Below are 14,197 nucleotides of genomic sequence, written 5' to 3'. Positions count from 1 at the left end.
TGCTTTCCTGGAATCATTTCTTCTTCTATTAGCCATAAAATATTCAAATATTTCCATGTGCAAGGTCTTGCAGAGTCTGGGGCATGTGTTCAGTCTTGGCCAGGACTTCACTAACTTAAAGTTGTTCTTTTCATTATTGTCTGTCCCAGACATCGATTCTCTCTGGTCCCCACGTGTTCATCTGTTCTCTTTGGAAGAAAAGATGGAATCAAAGCAGGTGTTAAGTCACCCTCTTTCTCACCTGTCCCTTAAAGCTGCACTCTGCTACTCGTATAAAACCACTTTTCCCTTGCCATTTGTGTATTATAAGAGCAGAAGTGAGGGTGCAGGGCTCTGGGAGAGTCGGGGGACAGGCTAAAGCTGCAGTCTCAAAGTGTGCCCTGGGAACCAGAGGGCCCCTGAGACTCTTCCAGGCCCTTCAAGTCCACAGTATTTTTGCAATAGGATTTTGTTTGCTTTTTTTTTCTGATTGTCTCTCAAGTGTACAGTAGCATTTTCTAGTGGCTACAAATACTGTAATATCACAATAGACTAGATGCAGATAGGAAAATCTAGCCATCTTCTATTAAAGCAGACATTAAAGGAATTTGCAACAACTCTTTTCACTAGCCTTTTTTTTCTATTTTGGAAAACATTTTTCTTTCAAACACATTACTAATATTTGGGCTTATTATTGACATTTTTAAGTGAGCTGATACTTCCCAGTTTTAATTTCTAATGCACTAAATCTTGATTGCAGTAACTCAGACAAAAGCTCTTGGGATCCTTAGTGATTTTTAAGAGTATAAAGGAGTCCTGAGGCCAAAAAAAGTCCGAGAACTTCTGAGCTGGAGGATGTGTGTGTGTGTGTGGGGGGTCTCCTTGGTATCAGACATGACCCAGAGGGCAAGCTGAAGTCCGTGTCGTTCCTGACTCACACATCCAGCCTGTCCCAGGATGTGCCGGGAATGAGATGAGTGATTCCTTTGGAATAGTAGGGAATACCGCCCCTCCCCTGGAGGAGGAGGTGTGCACAAGGCATCTCCTTGCTGCCGCGTTGGAGAGGCTTGGCCTGGGATAGCTCCTGAAGCTGTCCCAGGCTAGACCAGCATTGCCAGGTGCTGTGTTCAACATGAACGCAGCCCGCAAAGCCTGGCTCCGGTCTCGGTCCAGTTCCTTCCCAGAATCGCGCCACTGGAATTCTCAACCCATCTGCTCTCTGGGCTTGCCTCCTACTTGGTGTAATGAAGAGGGAGCTGGGTCTCAGGAGGCTGAGGTCTCAAGAGCCCAGGGTGGTAATCCTAGGCCAGATGTGCCAAGCCCGAGTGGCGTTCCAGGCCAGATGTGGAGCTGGGGGTGTGCCCAGCCCTATCCCAAGGCTCCGCTCTCTGCCCAACAGGGTCCTCCCTTTACTCCACACTCGGAGTGGAATCTGCACCTCCAAGCAAGTGAAAACCTGTGAGCTTCCACCGCTGCTTCCCCTGGGGGACGCCATTGAGAGCCTCCGCAGCCACAGCCAGAGGTTTCAAAGGTCGCCCAAGCTGGGCGGATTAGAACAACACATCTCTGGCCCGACGGTGAAGTTGGCTGCCCGGCAGAAGGCAAGTTGCAACATCTGCGAGCAGTCAGAACAAAGCCCCTGAACTTTTTCTCTCTGGCCCCGGGCTCCGTGGCGTCCCCCAGCTCCTCCTTCGTCCGCGGCTCCCAGCCGGACCTTGGGCAAGAATCGCTGCAGCCCAGTGCGGGGAAGCGCGGCTGCCTGGCGTCCCGAAGCACGTGAGCGCTGCGGTAAGGTGCCTGCCGCGCACTCGCCTCGCCGGTGTGTGGCCCTGCCCCACTTTGGCCGGCACAGCTGAAGAGCGGCTCACTCCGGGATTAGTGGTGATTAGGGAATTTGTCAGGATTTGTGTGCCTTGCAGAGAGGATTAAGGTGGGCAGAGCGAGCTGTCAGTGCCAGGGGCATTTGCAAGCGGGTGGTTTGGGTGCCTGAGTGTGCTGTGGGTGGGGAGGGTCCAGGGCACACCTCTCGGCCTGCTGGGAGCCCCTCCCTGTGGGAAGGTACGGTTTGTCCCAGAGACCCTGAAGTGGATCAGGTGCTAGGGGATCTTTTGTGGGAAGGGCACAGCTGGGTGCTGCAGACTTGTTCTGCTGTACAACTTGATCCCCCGGGTCTTTGACTTTTTTTTTCCAAGTGTTTCTGCCTCAGAGTTGCCCTCTGTTTTGGCCACAGTTGAAAGCGTTCCATTCTGGGTTCAAGAGACAATTTGAAGTGCTTTTGATCAAATTAAAGTCAAATTAACTCAGTGCTTCTGCGAATGATTAATCAATTACGTTACTCATGAAAGCCTTACTTGGGAAGTGGGCTTTGGCGCAAGCATCCCAGCTCTTGGACCACTGCTCTGTTTGACCTCTGCCCTGGTTTCTTCCCCCCTCTCCCTGTCCTTTGAGCTACATTTTACTAAGTTCCACCACTCAGTGTTGCTCTGCCGATAGGGAAATGATAGACAAAATCACGCAGCCTCTCTGCTTTCCTCCGATTGTAGCTTGATGAAGGACTAGCAGGAACAGGGATGGTTTGGCTTGATTTGTTTTATTGTTAACTTTTTTCCTGATAGAGCATTCCAAATATGTCACTGACCACTCACTGGCAGCATGGCAGGAATCTGTTTGTGCTGATGATGGCTGTGGGCAGGGCGCTGGCCCAAGGGTGGGTGGAGCTGTTTGGTGTGACCGGTCAGCTTGGGACTGGGCTCCGATCCGACCCACGTGGTCATTGAGTGATCCACCCCCAAAGCCTCCTCGAGGGGGGACTAGATGTTTCCCTGCTGTGTGGACTTGTCCGTTCCTTTCTGCACCTGAAGCCAGATCTCTTAGGGATGATAGCTCCTGTGTTCTCTGGAGGCCAAGCCGTTTCCTTCTGATGAGAGCATCTGGGATCCTCAGATTTAGGGGGAAGTTAGGGGGTCTCGGGTCAGGAGATCTGGCAAGGATTGTGCACCTGATCTTACCGCTTCTGGTTTCCAGCCCTCCCCCTGCCCCTGAAAGCAGAGGAGAAAGAGTCTTGTGTCTTCCAAAGTCAGGCCTAGGAGTCACAGGGTAGGCACGTCCCCTGCTCCCCCTTCCTCTGTGTAACTCCCAAGCCTGTACCTACACCTCTCCCATTACTGGAGACCATTTGGGCCATGGGAGCCTCCAGGAAGCCAGCAACTGCGATCAGACCTTCATTTGCTTTCCCTCCCTCCCTCCCTCCCTCCCTCCCTCCCTCCCTCTCTCTCTCCCCCTTCCTTCCTTTCTTCCTTCCTTCCTTCCTTCCTTCCTTCCTTCCTCCCTCCCTCCCTCCCTCCCTTCCTTCCTCCCTCCCTTCCTTCCTTCCTTCCTTCCTTTCTCCCTTCTCCTTCCTTCCTTCCTTCCTTCCTTCCTTCCTTCCTTCCTTCCTTCCTTCCTTCCATAAATGTTTATTAACTTATTTGAAAGTCAGAGTTAGAGAGAGAGAGAGGAGAGACAGGGAGAAAGAAAGATCTTCCATCCTCTGGTCTACTCCCAAGGTGGCTGCAACCACCTTGTCTAAAGCCAGGAGCTTCTTCCAGGTTTCCCACGTGCGTGGCAGGGGTCCAAGCACTAGAACCATCTTCCACTGTTTTTCCAGGCCTTCAGCAGGGAGCTGGATCAGAAGTGGAGCAGCCCAAACCAGGGCGTGGGCCACAACCCCACCCTGGTTTCCACTTCTTGGCTGTGTGAGCATGGACAAGTGTAGCTAGCTTTTGTGAGAAGGGGATCATCACAGTGCTGGGTGGTTGGGGTCAAGTGAGCAGGTGCTCAGCAGATGCTGGGTGCATGCACCTTGCTCTTTAAATGGCACAGCTAGAATGGACAGGGCAGTGCTGCAGGGAGCCGCCAGTCCTGTGCACCCTCCTCGCCTCTAGCCACTGCTCCCTGTGGATAATTGGGCTGGCCTGGCCTTGTCACTGTCCCCAGAGTCATCACCCACGTCTGCTGGCAGGAGACTGGCTTCCCTCTGGGAGGTGGATGCTGCTGGCCACCGCCTACTGGCGCCTTTCATGCCGCACTGTGTTCTGTACACCCTCTCATCCAGACCCTCCTTTCCAGCTCAGGAGGTTGATGTTATCACTCCCACTAGATGGAAAAGGAAACAGGCTGGGAGGGTTGAAGGTGCTGTGCTCAGCCCACAGCTGGAAGGCAGTGGTGTCTCTGGGTTTGTGACAGGGTCACAGAAGTCTCATCCCCATGGTAGCTGCCTCCCACCTCCCCCAGCCCCGGTGCATCCCCTCTCCTCAGCCCTGGGTCTCTGTGCAGGACATAAGGGCATCATTCCTTCCCTTCCCCAGGTTCCCACACTCAGCTCCACCAAGCACAACACATCCCAGAGAGAGTTGTTCACTGCTGTCTGTCTAGCACTTAGCTTGGCACCTGGCAGATGTCCAATAAATCTGTTTTAATTCAATGAGTGACTATGTCCTGATTTTTATCATTACTGTTATATCATGGCTACTTTAAAAAGGCTCTGCACACACATACACACACACACAAAACACATGATGATGCAAATATGAGAGTGAACCCCAAATGTTGAATCTAGGTGGTAGGGATTGGATATACTCATCTTTTTTCTTTATTTCTATATGTTTGAAATTATCCATAGTAAATTTGTATTTAACATGTATATATTATTAAGTTCATATCATAAGTTTATCTGGAAATACACATTCCTATAACTGAGATTCGAGTATGTTTAACCAATCTCACTGTTGGAGATTTAGCTGGATTCATGGATGTCTAGCTTTTGCTATCAATGATACAATTAATGTTCTTATATGTAAATGTTGGGCTATATCTCTGTTCTTTCCCTATAATGCATTTATTTTATTTTTTTTTTTTTTTGGACAGGCAGAGTGGACAGTGAGAGAGAGAGACAGAGAGAAAGGTCTTCCTTTGACGTTGGTTCACCCTCCAATGGCCGCCGCGGCCTGTGCGCTGCAGCTGGCGCACCGCGCTGATCCGATGGCAGGAGCCAGGTACTTCTGGTCTCCCATGGGGTGCAGGGCCCAAGCACCTGGGCCATCCTCCACTGCACTCCCTGGCCACAGCAGAGAGCTGGCCTGGAAGAGGGGCAACCGGGACAGAATCTAGCGCCCCGACCAGGACTAGAACCCGGTGTGCCGGCGCCGCTAGGCGGAGGATTAGCCTAGTGAGCTGTGGCGCCGGCCATGCATTTCTAAATGTAGGATTACTGGGAAAAGAAATGGACAGTTTTTCACTCTTTTTTTTTTTTTTTTTTTTTTTTTTTTTGCCAACTTGCTTTGCAGAAAGAGTAGCAATTTACAACCTCTGGTGGGAGAAGACAAGCATGCCCACCTCACTGTGGTCTCTTCAGCACTGTGCAAGAGTGGTTCAAAAGGTTCATGGAGAAAGGAAATGAAAAAAGTTTATTTGAGGCAAAAAATATTGAAATTCATGCACGGCTCCTTCATAAGATGCTTTTTTCCATGAAGTTTTTGAAGGCCGTTTGTATGCATGGATTTCAAAACCTTTTGGCACCAAAATAAACTTATCCATGTTTTCTTTATTTAAAGAGAGATGCAGACAGAGAGCACTCCCATCCCTTGGTTACCTCCACAGACGTCCACAGTAGCTAGGGGGCTGAGGCTGGGAGCCAGGAACTCAGTCTGTGCCTTGCATGTGGTTGTCAGGAACCCAATTACTGGAGACATCACCTGTTGCTTCCTAGGGTGTGCATCAGCTGGGAACCGGAGTCAGGAACTAGAGCCAGGTGTCAGATCCGGGTGCTCCAATGTGGGATGCATGGGTCCTAACCAGCATCTTCATCACCAGGCCAAATGCCCACCCAAAGTAAACATATTTTTTAATTCTATTTCCCACAAGATTTTTTTAGTTTTTTTTTTTTTAATTTATTTGCAAGTCAGATTTACAGAGAGAGAGAGACAGACAGACAGAGAGATATTGTATCCTCTGGTTCACTCCTTAAATGGCTGGGCCAGGCTAAAGCCAGAAGCCAGGAGCCAGGAGCTGGGAGCTGGGAGCTGGGAGCTGGGAGCTGGGAGCTTCATCCTGGTCTCCCACATCCCACAGACTTTTAGAAGACCCTTCCTGCATTACCTTTCCATTTAAATGTCAGTTTGGTCAATCAAAAAATAGTAGCTTGTTCTTAATTTGCACCCTTAGATTATAATTGGGTCCAGGCAGTATGTTTTATTTGTTTGCTTGTTGTTTGTGTTCTGTGTGCTCTCCAAGCTGAAACCTCTGCCTGTCTGTCTGCCATGCTGTTTTCTTCTTGTATGTGAAATATTCTAGTTCTTATTTTATCGCAGATTGTCCTCTGTCTCTTAGTGTCGTTGGTGGTATGATTTGACATACTCAACACCTTAATTGTATATGGCAGCAGCTCTTAGCATCTTCTGAATTGCCATCATGACACCTGACCCTCTTCCCATCAGCCCATGCTGCCCGCCACAGGAGGCAAGCGAGCACACTAGTTCACCGTGCATGTAAGGTGGATTTCAAATTTCTACTTGACAGGAAAGGAAAACAAAGCAGACAGAGTTGAAGTCCTTGCCCAGCCCAAAGTACAGCCCAAGAGCACAGCCCAGGTGCCGCCAGATGCCTGGGTTCAAGTGCCAGTTCTGCCCCCTATTGAAATCACTGGGCCTTGGGTTGCTAAGCCATATGAAGGGTGACAGGTCACACAATGTCATCGTAAGGATAAAGTGAAGTGAATATTACTAATAAAGTGCTTAGTACAGTTCCTGATGTCTATGAAGTGTTTGATTTTGTTAACCTACTGCAGTGAGCCTGTGAGTCTTATCATTCGCCAAGGAATTTTGTTTGCAAAGCGAACAAAATATCAGTGAAAGAGAAAGCCAGCTTTGTCAAGCAGAGGATGTGCTTACAAACAAACCTGGTCACTCTGTTGCTTTAATGAGAAGTTCAAGAGATATAGACATATTTTTGTTATATAGTGTTAAATTTATTTCAAAATAAGCAGACTTATTATATGCCCCAGAGACCCCTGCTCATTTGTGTTGGTTTACCTAACTCACAGCATGGGACTTAGCATGAGACCAAATAGCTATAGAAAATGAAGAGAAAAGTAAAAAACCAAGAATAAATTTTCCCTTCTGTTCAGCAGGTGTTTGTCCCCTGTCTGTGATAGGCCAGGAACCAGGGATTTTGTGATGAGTTAAATGTGGTCCCAGGCTGAGAAGGCTGCCACCTGGACTTGGAACCTGGAACAGGGATACCAAGGATGTGTTGCAGGTGGTGACAGTAGGTGTCTACACAATCTGCCCCTAAAGGTGGGGTGTCCTCCCAAGCCTGCCTCTGTCCCTTCACTCAGCCACAAGTGCTCAGTGTAGATGTCCATTCCGCAGTCATTGCACACAGTGGCTACTGCATACAGGTTTTAGAAGCCACCATATTGTGAAGCTCTGAAAATCAGCTTGTTGCTCTATTCTCATGCCCAGAAGGGAGCAGTGGGCAGATGGGAAGTTCCCCAGAAGGTTTGGGGGAGGCAGCCATGGCCCTGGGAGCTGGGGTCTGGGACAGGCATTGCCATTCCCTGGCAACTTGTGTGTCAAACACATGGAGCCTCTACGTTTCCAGAGAAGGAGTCCAGGGAGACGCTGCCCTGGCTGGGTGCCCACTGCAGCCCCGTGCTGCACTGCCGGGCTGGGCATGCAGGTGTCTGAAGGGACGACAGTGCCGTGCTGATCTGATGTCCCCTCGTCCTCTCTTTCCTTTCTGCAGGCCATGGGGGATGTGAAGCTGGCTGCCTCTTCACACGTTTCCAAAGCCTCCCTCAGTATGGATCCCTCAAGAGTCGGCTCCATGCCCCTGACCGAGGCGCCTGCCTTCATTTCGCCCCCTCGGAACCTCTGTGTCAAAGAAGGCGCCACTGCCAAGTTTGAAGGGAGGGTAAGAGACGTGTGGCTGGGTGGGGAGGCTGGATAGCTAGGCGGGCTGGATCCGGCAGGAGGCCTGTTTTCATGTGCACCTTCATATGCAGTGAGCAGGGCCACTTGGCTCGTCCTTTTTTGTTTATGGTGGGCTTTGGTCTGTGTTAGAGAACTCAGGGACGAGAGGGATGCTGCACACTGACCATCCTGAGATATTTTGCTGTTAACATGGATTGCATTCTGAGTACATGCTGCCTAATTATAGAAGGAAACATAGCTCGGTAGCCTGGGTTGAAACACGTGCCCTGCCCTCAAATCAGGACAGCTGAGAACGAGCTGTGAGTTTTCTGTCACCTCTTCCCTGAGAAGACCAAATAGTCCACTGAACCGCTCGTGCACCCGTGTGGTGACCCAGAGTGGGGGACGGGACACCAGACCCCTGACTATAGCTCTGTCACTTTGCAAATGGTCCCTGGTCTCTTGTACTTTATTTATTTTTTTAATATTTATTTATTTATTTGAAAATCAGAGTTATGGGGTGAGGGGGCAGAAAGAGAGAGAGATCTTCCATCCCCTGGCTCACTGCACAGGTAGTCACAACAGCCTGGGCTGGGCCTGGCCACAGCCAGGAGCCAGAAGCTTCTTCTGGGTCTCCCATGTGAGTGACAGGGTCCCAAGCACTTGGGCCATCTGCTGTTGCTTTCCCAGAAGCAGTTAGCAGGTTGCTGCACAGTAGCAGGGAGCTGGATCTGAAGTGGAGCAGCTGGGACTTGAACCAGTGCCCATATGGGATGCTGGCATCACAGGTGGAAGCTTTACCCACTATGTGATAACGAGGGCCCTGGTCCTTTGTTTTTATTGGGCCTCCATTTTTTTCTGCAAATGGGCATGGCAATTCCTTGTGTGCATTGTACAAAAGATGAGGAGGTGAGAATATTGAAGAACGGCTGAAAGAATATCTTGTTGAGCCCGATGGGAAGACTTGGAATAAAAGGCTGAGAGCCCAGCAGGTTATGAAGTCAACTTGACACTGAGATACATGAGGACATCAGGGAAGTTTGCAAGGAACGTTTGTCGTGGGATCAATCACAGGGACCTATCGCCAGGACACGCTTTAGAAGCAAGGATACTTTAATGTGGGCACTTGCAAAAGATGAGGTTGAGAGAAACCCATGAGATGCACTCTGACTTCACGATGCAGGAGTGAGCTCTAGGAAGCTTGTAGACAGATGGCTCTCCTGGAACGGTGCCGTGTCTTGCCTTTGATTAAGCGGCAAGTGGACCACATGGTAGTCTGGAGAATCCAGGGACTGCTGCCTCGATATCAGTCTGGGCTGCACTGCGCTGTGTGCCAGGAACAGGCCTGTCTCCTTTTGTTTCGTTAAGATTTATTTTATTTATTTGAAAGGCAGAGTTACAGAGAGAGATGGAAGTAGAGAGATGTTTCATCTGCTGGTTCACTCCTCAAATGGCCACAACCATCAGATCAGGGCTGGGCCAAGCTGAAGTCTGGAGCCAGAAGCTTCATCTGGGTCTCCCATATGGGTGCAGGGGCCCAAGCACTTGGGCCATCTTCTGCTACTTTCCCAGGCCATTAGCAGGGAGCTGGATCAGAAGTAGAGCAGCCAGGACTCAAACCTGTGCCCACATGGGGTGCTGGCATGGCAAGTGGTGCCTTAACCCGCTGCACCACAACGCTGGCCCCAGACCTGTCTCCTTCAGAGTGTTTGCTAATGCATCTGACCTTGTAGTCCTGTCTGTCTTCTACTTGGGGCATTGCTGATGATGCTCCTAGGAGCGTGCTTCTTTTTGGTGTTGCCCTGACTCTGGTCCCCGTCCTCTCATCCTCACAGCTGCAGGAAAGAAAGGGCAAGAGCAATCCCCTTGGGGTTCAGAAGTGGTGTAGACGACGAAAAAAGGGAAGAAAGTCCTGATGTGTGCTGCAGCATGGATGAATGCTGAAAGCGTTCTGCTAAGGGAACCAGATGCACACGGCACAGCTTACACCTGTCCACTGATGTGAAATGTCCAGAAGAGGCAGCTCCGCGGAGAGGCCGTGCATCCTCGTTGCTCTGGGTGGGGGCAGGGGAGGGGCGGAGTGGGGAGCATAGAGACATTCTGGTGGCGATTGTGTGACTCTGTGACTGTACTCAGGAAACAGCGAATCTCACACTGCCCACATTAAAACTAAACACCTGAGCAATGGATTAGACAGCAAAACTGATCGTGTCTCCTCTCCCATCTCCCTGCCTGCTGCATCTGAGACGAGCCCTTCCCCCACCCAGACAAGCACGCAGTGGAGAGATGGTGATGCCTTTGCCTCCTGTGCTGACTCGGGCGGTGTGAAGGAGCTGGCCCTCTTAGTCATGTGACATGACCCCTTCTCAGGGGCCTGGACTCCACACCGTCCTGGACTCCACTGAGCACCCGGCAGTGTTGTGCTGCTCCGTGCTACTCCTTCTAGCAATACCAGGCTTCCTTATCGGGGGATGACAGCTTCTCTTTGTGTATTTCTGGGGTGTGAGAAGAGAAGTTGGCAGGTAGTAAAAGTACATCGTTAAAGTCAAAAAGGGTAATAATATAGTATTTTTATTCATGGGTAGAAATGTGTGTCACATAAATTTAACCATTTTAGAGTAAACAGGAGCAGACATTAGTTTGGCAGTTGAGATGCCCACATCCCATATTGTAGTGCCTGGGTTCCACACCCACCTCTGGCTCCTGACTCCAGCTTCCTGCTAATGCAGACCCTGCGAGGCAGCGGTGATGGCTCAAGTCCGTGCTTAGGTCCTTGCCACCCACATGGGAGACCTGGATCCTGCTCCCAGCTCCCAACTTCAATGCCATTGTGGGTATTGGGAGAGTACACTAGCAAAGGGGAGCATACTCTCTCACTCTCACTTCTCTCTCTTACTCGCTCTCACTTCCTCTCTGTCTCTGCCTCTCAAATGAATAAAATTTAATAGTGAACAGTTCAGGGTCACTGAATGCATTCACAGTGTTGACTCTATTATCCTTAGAGCATTTTTTATGTGAGCATTCTGGTTTGCTTATGCAATGGCATTTCGGAGAGTTTGTGGAAAATGTGTATTATGAAAAAAACCTATGCATGGATTTCAAAACTTTTTGCAGCAGAATAGGCTTATCTTTTAATTCCACTTTCCACAAGCTTTTTGAAGCGCCCTTGTGTTGATGACATTGTTGATTTTGGCATTCCGTGCAGACTGTCAGTCAGAAGGAGAGTGCTCCTTAAAGTCACACCACAGTGCTCCCTCACCGCCTTCCGCCTGCCTGGAATTAACCCAGAACAGCACCGTGGCAGCACGGTGGTGTCTGGTGTAGGCTGAGTATTTGAGAAAGGGAAATGCAGAGGAAGAAGCTAGAGAAGCAAGAGCTCGGTAAATCAGAGGGTTGCACATGTGCATTGTTCCTGCTGCAAAGGACACAAAGCAATGTTTGGCATCAGGAACGGCCACCTCCGAGGATCCCAGAATGAGGAAGCTGGTTGTGTTGATACCAGAGATGGAGCTGAAGGGGGGATGTTCCTGATAAGAGAAGTCAGAAGTAAGATGGCGTGACAAGGGCTTTGAGGGGGAACAGTTATAAAAGACCAAGCACAAATGTGGGAACCCTCTGGGCACCATCATCGGTGCCTCTTGACCCTGCCTGCTGCAGCCCCTCCCTCGGGACCCCGGGAGGCATCCTGTTTCAGGTGCTCACTCTGCACCAGCCAGTCCAGCTGGTGTCTGTCTCACGACGACCTCAGCCCCTGGTAACCTGGCTCTGGCAGCATCTCCGGGTGAGTAATTTCTAAAGAGCATGCCTTCCAGCTGCTTCTCGGGCCCAGGCCAGTCCTCAGCACAGTGCAGGAAGTCTCCTCAGCCTCACTGTTGCCACTTTGCTCCCCTGTTTAAAAAATTGCCACCCCCAGGGGTGGGTCCAAGGACTTGCAGCTTCTTCTGAGGTTGGTGCAGGAAGCCTCCCATCTCCCGTGGCTGAGAAGCACAGTGCACACCAGAGATAGAGACAGTTCTAAAGCTTCCAGTTTCCCACTGCCCTCTGAGCGGGTTCAGCTTTGTGCTTGTTTTCATTCTGAAAAGAGATACAAATGATTGCCTGGCCTTCCCCTTTTTATGCGAGAGGACTTCATCCCTTCCTCCAACAAAGCTCTCTTTGTTTGTTTTTTAAGATTCATTTTTATTTTTGAAACAATAACAGAGAGAGAGAGAGATCTTCAATATGCTAGTTCACTCCCTAAATAGACGCTAAAGCCGGGGCTGGGCCAGGCTGAAGCTAGGAGCCAGGCACTTCACCTGGGTCTCCTGCATGGGTGGCAGGTCCCAAGCCCTTGGGCTGTTCTCCACTGCTTTCCTGGGCACATTGATAGGGAGCTGGATCGGAAGCACAGCAGCCAAGACTCAAACCTGCACTGTGATGTGGGGTGCCAGCATGACAGGTGACAGCTTAACCTGCTGCACCCCAATGCTGGCCTCAGAGCTCTCCTTTCTTTCGGGTGACATTAGGGTGGGACTCCAGGTGCCCCCTGTGGCTTTTCCACCTGTGGCAGATCCTCTGGCGGCCGGTGCATAACCATGACATGGCCCTAGCCTTTTCCATGCTGGAGGTCCCTGTAGAGGCTTCCCTTGCTGCTCAGTGATACATTTGGGCTGAGGTCAGTTCCAGAGCTTCTGGAAAAGCTTTTTTATAACTAAAAGAAAAATAAAAAGACATCACTGGTGCCTTCCTATTCCATCTCCACCCTGCTTCCTGCCTTGTATTCAGATGTAATGCCTGGTGCTGGTAGCAACCGTTTAAAAGCCATGAGGCAACAAGCGAGCACACTAAGGATTGCTTGGAGGTAGGGGCCCAGCAGTGGAGGGAGCAGCAAGACCAGTGGAGGGAGAGACAAGACTCCTGAGCCCAAAGACGGCCTCAGATAAGATCTTTGGCTGTGCTTATTCACACAGGGAGTTTTATGAAAGTATTCATGATAAGCGGTAATGAGATGCATTTGTAGATGGTATCTCCCTAAATCATGGGAATAAACTTCAGAGAAAACATAGCACCGAGATAGATGAAAACTGTCTAGACACTTCCCAGTCTCCTGACATGGTGCGGTGCCTCACCCGTAGCTGAATGTGGCCCCGCAGTGCAGTCATCCTTTGAGAATTCAGTGCTCCCTGGCTGTGGCCTTTTGGCCTGGACCACAGGACCTAGGGTTTATGTCAGCCACATGGGCTTCAGGGGGCATCACTGTCATACCGGAGCAGCTACTGTTGGGTGAGGGCCTACTGATCTGGGCAAGGCCACCATCCCATCAAATGTGAGCTTTTTACCACATCAGTACCAACTTTTATACCAAGGCAACAGAGCCCCCACCCTGAGCCCAGGTGGATCCTCCCCACAGCACAGGACACCTGTCTGCCCCCAGGTCTGCCCCCATGAGCCAAACCAGGCCTCATGTGCTGGGTGTCAGGACCGTGGTGTTTTCTACCAAGTGGTCCTGAGCATGCCTGGCTCAGGACCACTTGGCCTGGGTGGGCCTCTCCCCATGGCAGGATGTGCTAGGCCTGTGGGGGTGACCAAGGGGTGGCCACTTGCTTTGGGGACAGCAAGGGAAATGAGGTTCAGACAGGGGCTCTGCTGTGTGCTCATGTGCCTAGGAGAGCCCCTGCCATGCAGGATGTAAGCAGGGTGGGAAGAGAAGTGCCCAGGACCGAGCCACCCCCAGTGTTCCCTGCAGGCCTCAGAGCAGCTGGGGCTCCTCGTGTGTAGGTAGCCAGGGCCTTCACCGTCAGTAGTGTCCTTCTCCCAGCCACTTCTTCCCTGTTCACCTCCAACTCGGAAGTCGTCAACTGAGGCCAGTATTGTGGCATGGCAGTTAAGCCGCTGCCTGGGACACCGGCTACCTGTGTAGGAGTGCTGGCTTGAGTCCTGGCTGCTCTGCTTCCCATCCAGCTCCCTGCCAATGCACCTGGGAAGGCAGCGGATGATGGCCCATGTCCTCAGGCCTCTGCCACCCACATGGGAGACCTGGATGGAGTCCAAGGCTCCTTGCTTCAGGCTGACCCAGCCCTAGCTGTTGCAGCCATTTGAGGAATAAAACAGTAGATGGAAGATCTCTCAGTCTCCCTCTCTCTATCACTTTGCCTTTCAAATAAATAAAATAAATCTTAAAAACAAAAACAAAAACATTGTCACTTGCTATGTTTGGCACCAGGAGAAATTTGAAGGGAGTGTTGGACCCGCACCCAACGTGTAGGAGTCTTGGTGCTGGGTTCTGAAGA

General features: G+C 50.7%; 1 protein-coding gene across 8 annotated transcripts in view; it reads left to right on the top strand.

Moving 5' to 3' along the window:
• The window catches only part of MYLK (myosin light chain kinase), a 267,908-nt gene that overhangs the window by 83,746 nt on the left and 169,965 nt on the right, over positions 1–14,197 (top strand). For 2 of the 8 annotated variants that reach the window (XM_070072217.1, XM_070072216.1), the window contains exons 1-2: positions 1,402–1,767; positions 7,762–7,929. In XM_070072217.1, the coding sequence (XP_069928318.1) occupies positions 7,765–7,929 (165 nt within the window). In that variant the 5' untranslated portion in view covers positions 1,402–1,767; positions 7,762–7,764. Of the gene's footprint in view, positions 1–1,378; positions 1,768–7,144; positions 7,282–7,761; positions 7,930–14,197 lie in introns of those variants that run through there. The other 6 variants (XM_070072212.1, XM_070072214.1, XM_070072215.1 and 3 more) reach the window with 6 other exon arrangements.

Source organism: Oryctolagus cuniculus, chromosome 4 (assembly GCF_964237555.1).
Source record: "Oryctolagus cuniculus chromosome 4, mOryCun1.1, whole genome shotgun sequence".
NCBI lineage: Eukaryota > Metazoa > Chordata > Mammalia > Lagomorpha > Leporidae > Oryctolagus > Oryctolagus cuniculus.
This window is presented reverse-complemented; position numbering and strand designations above follow the sequence as displayed.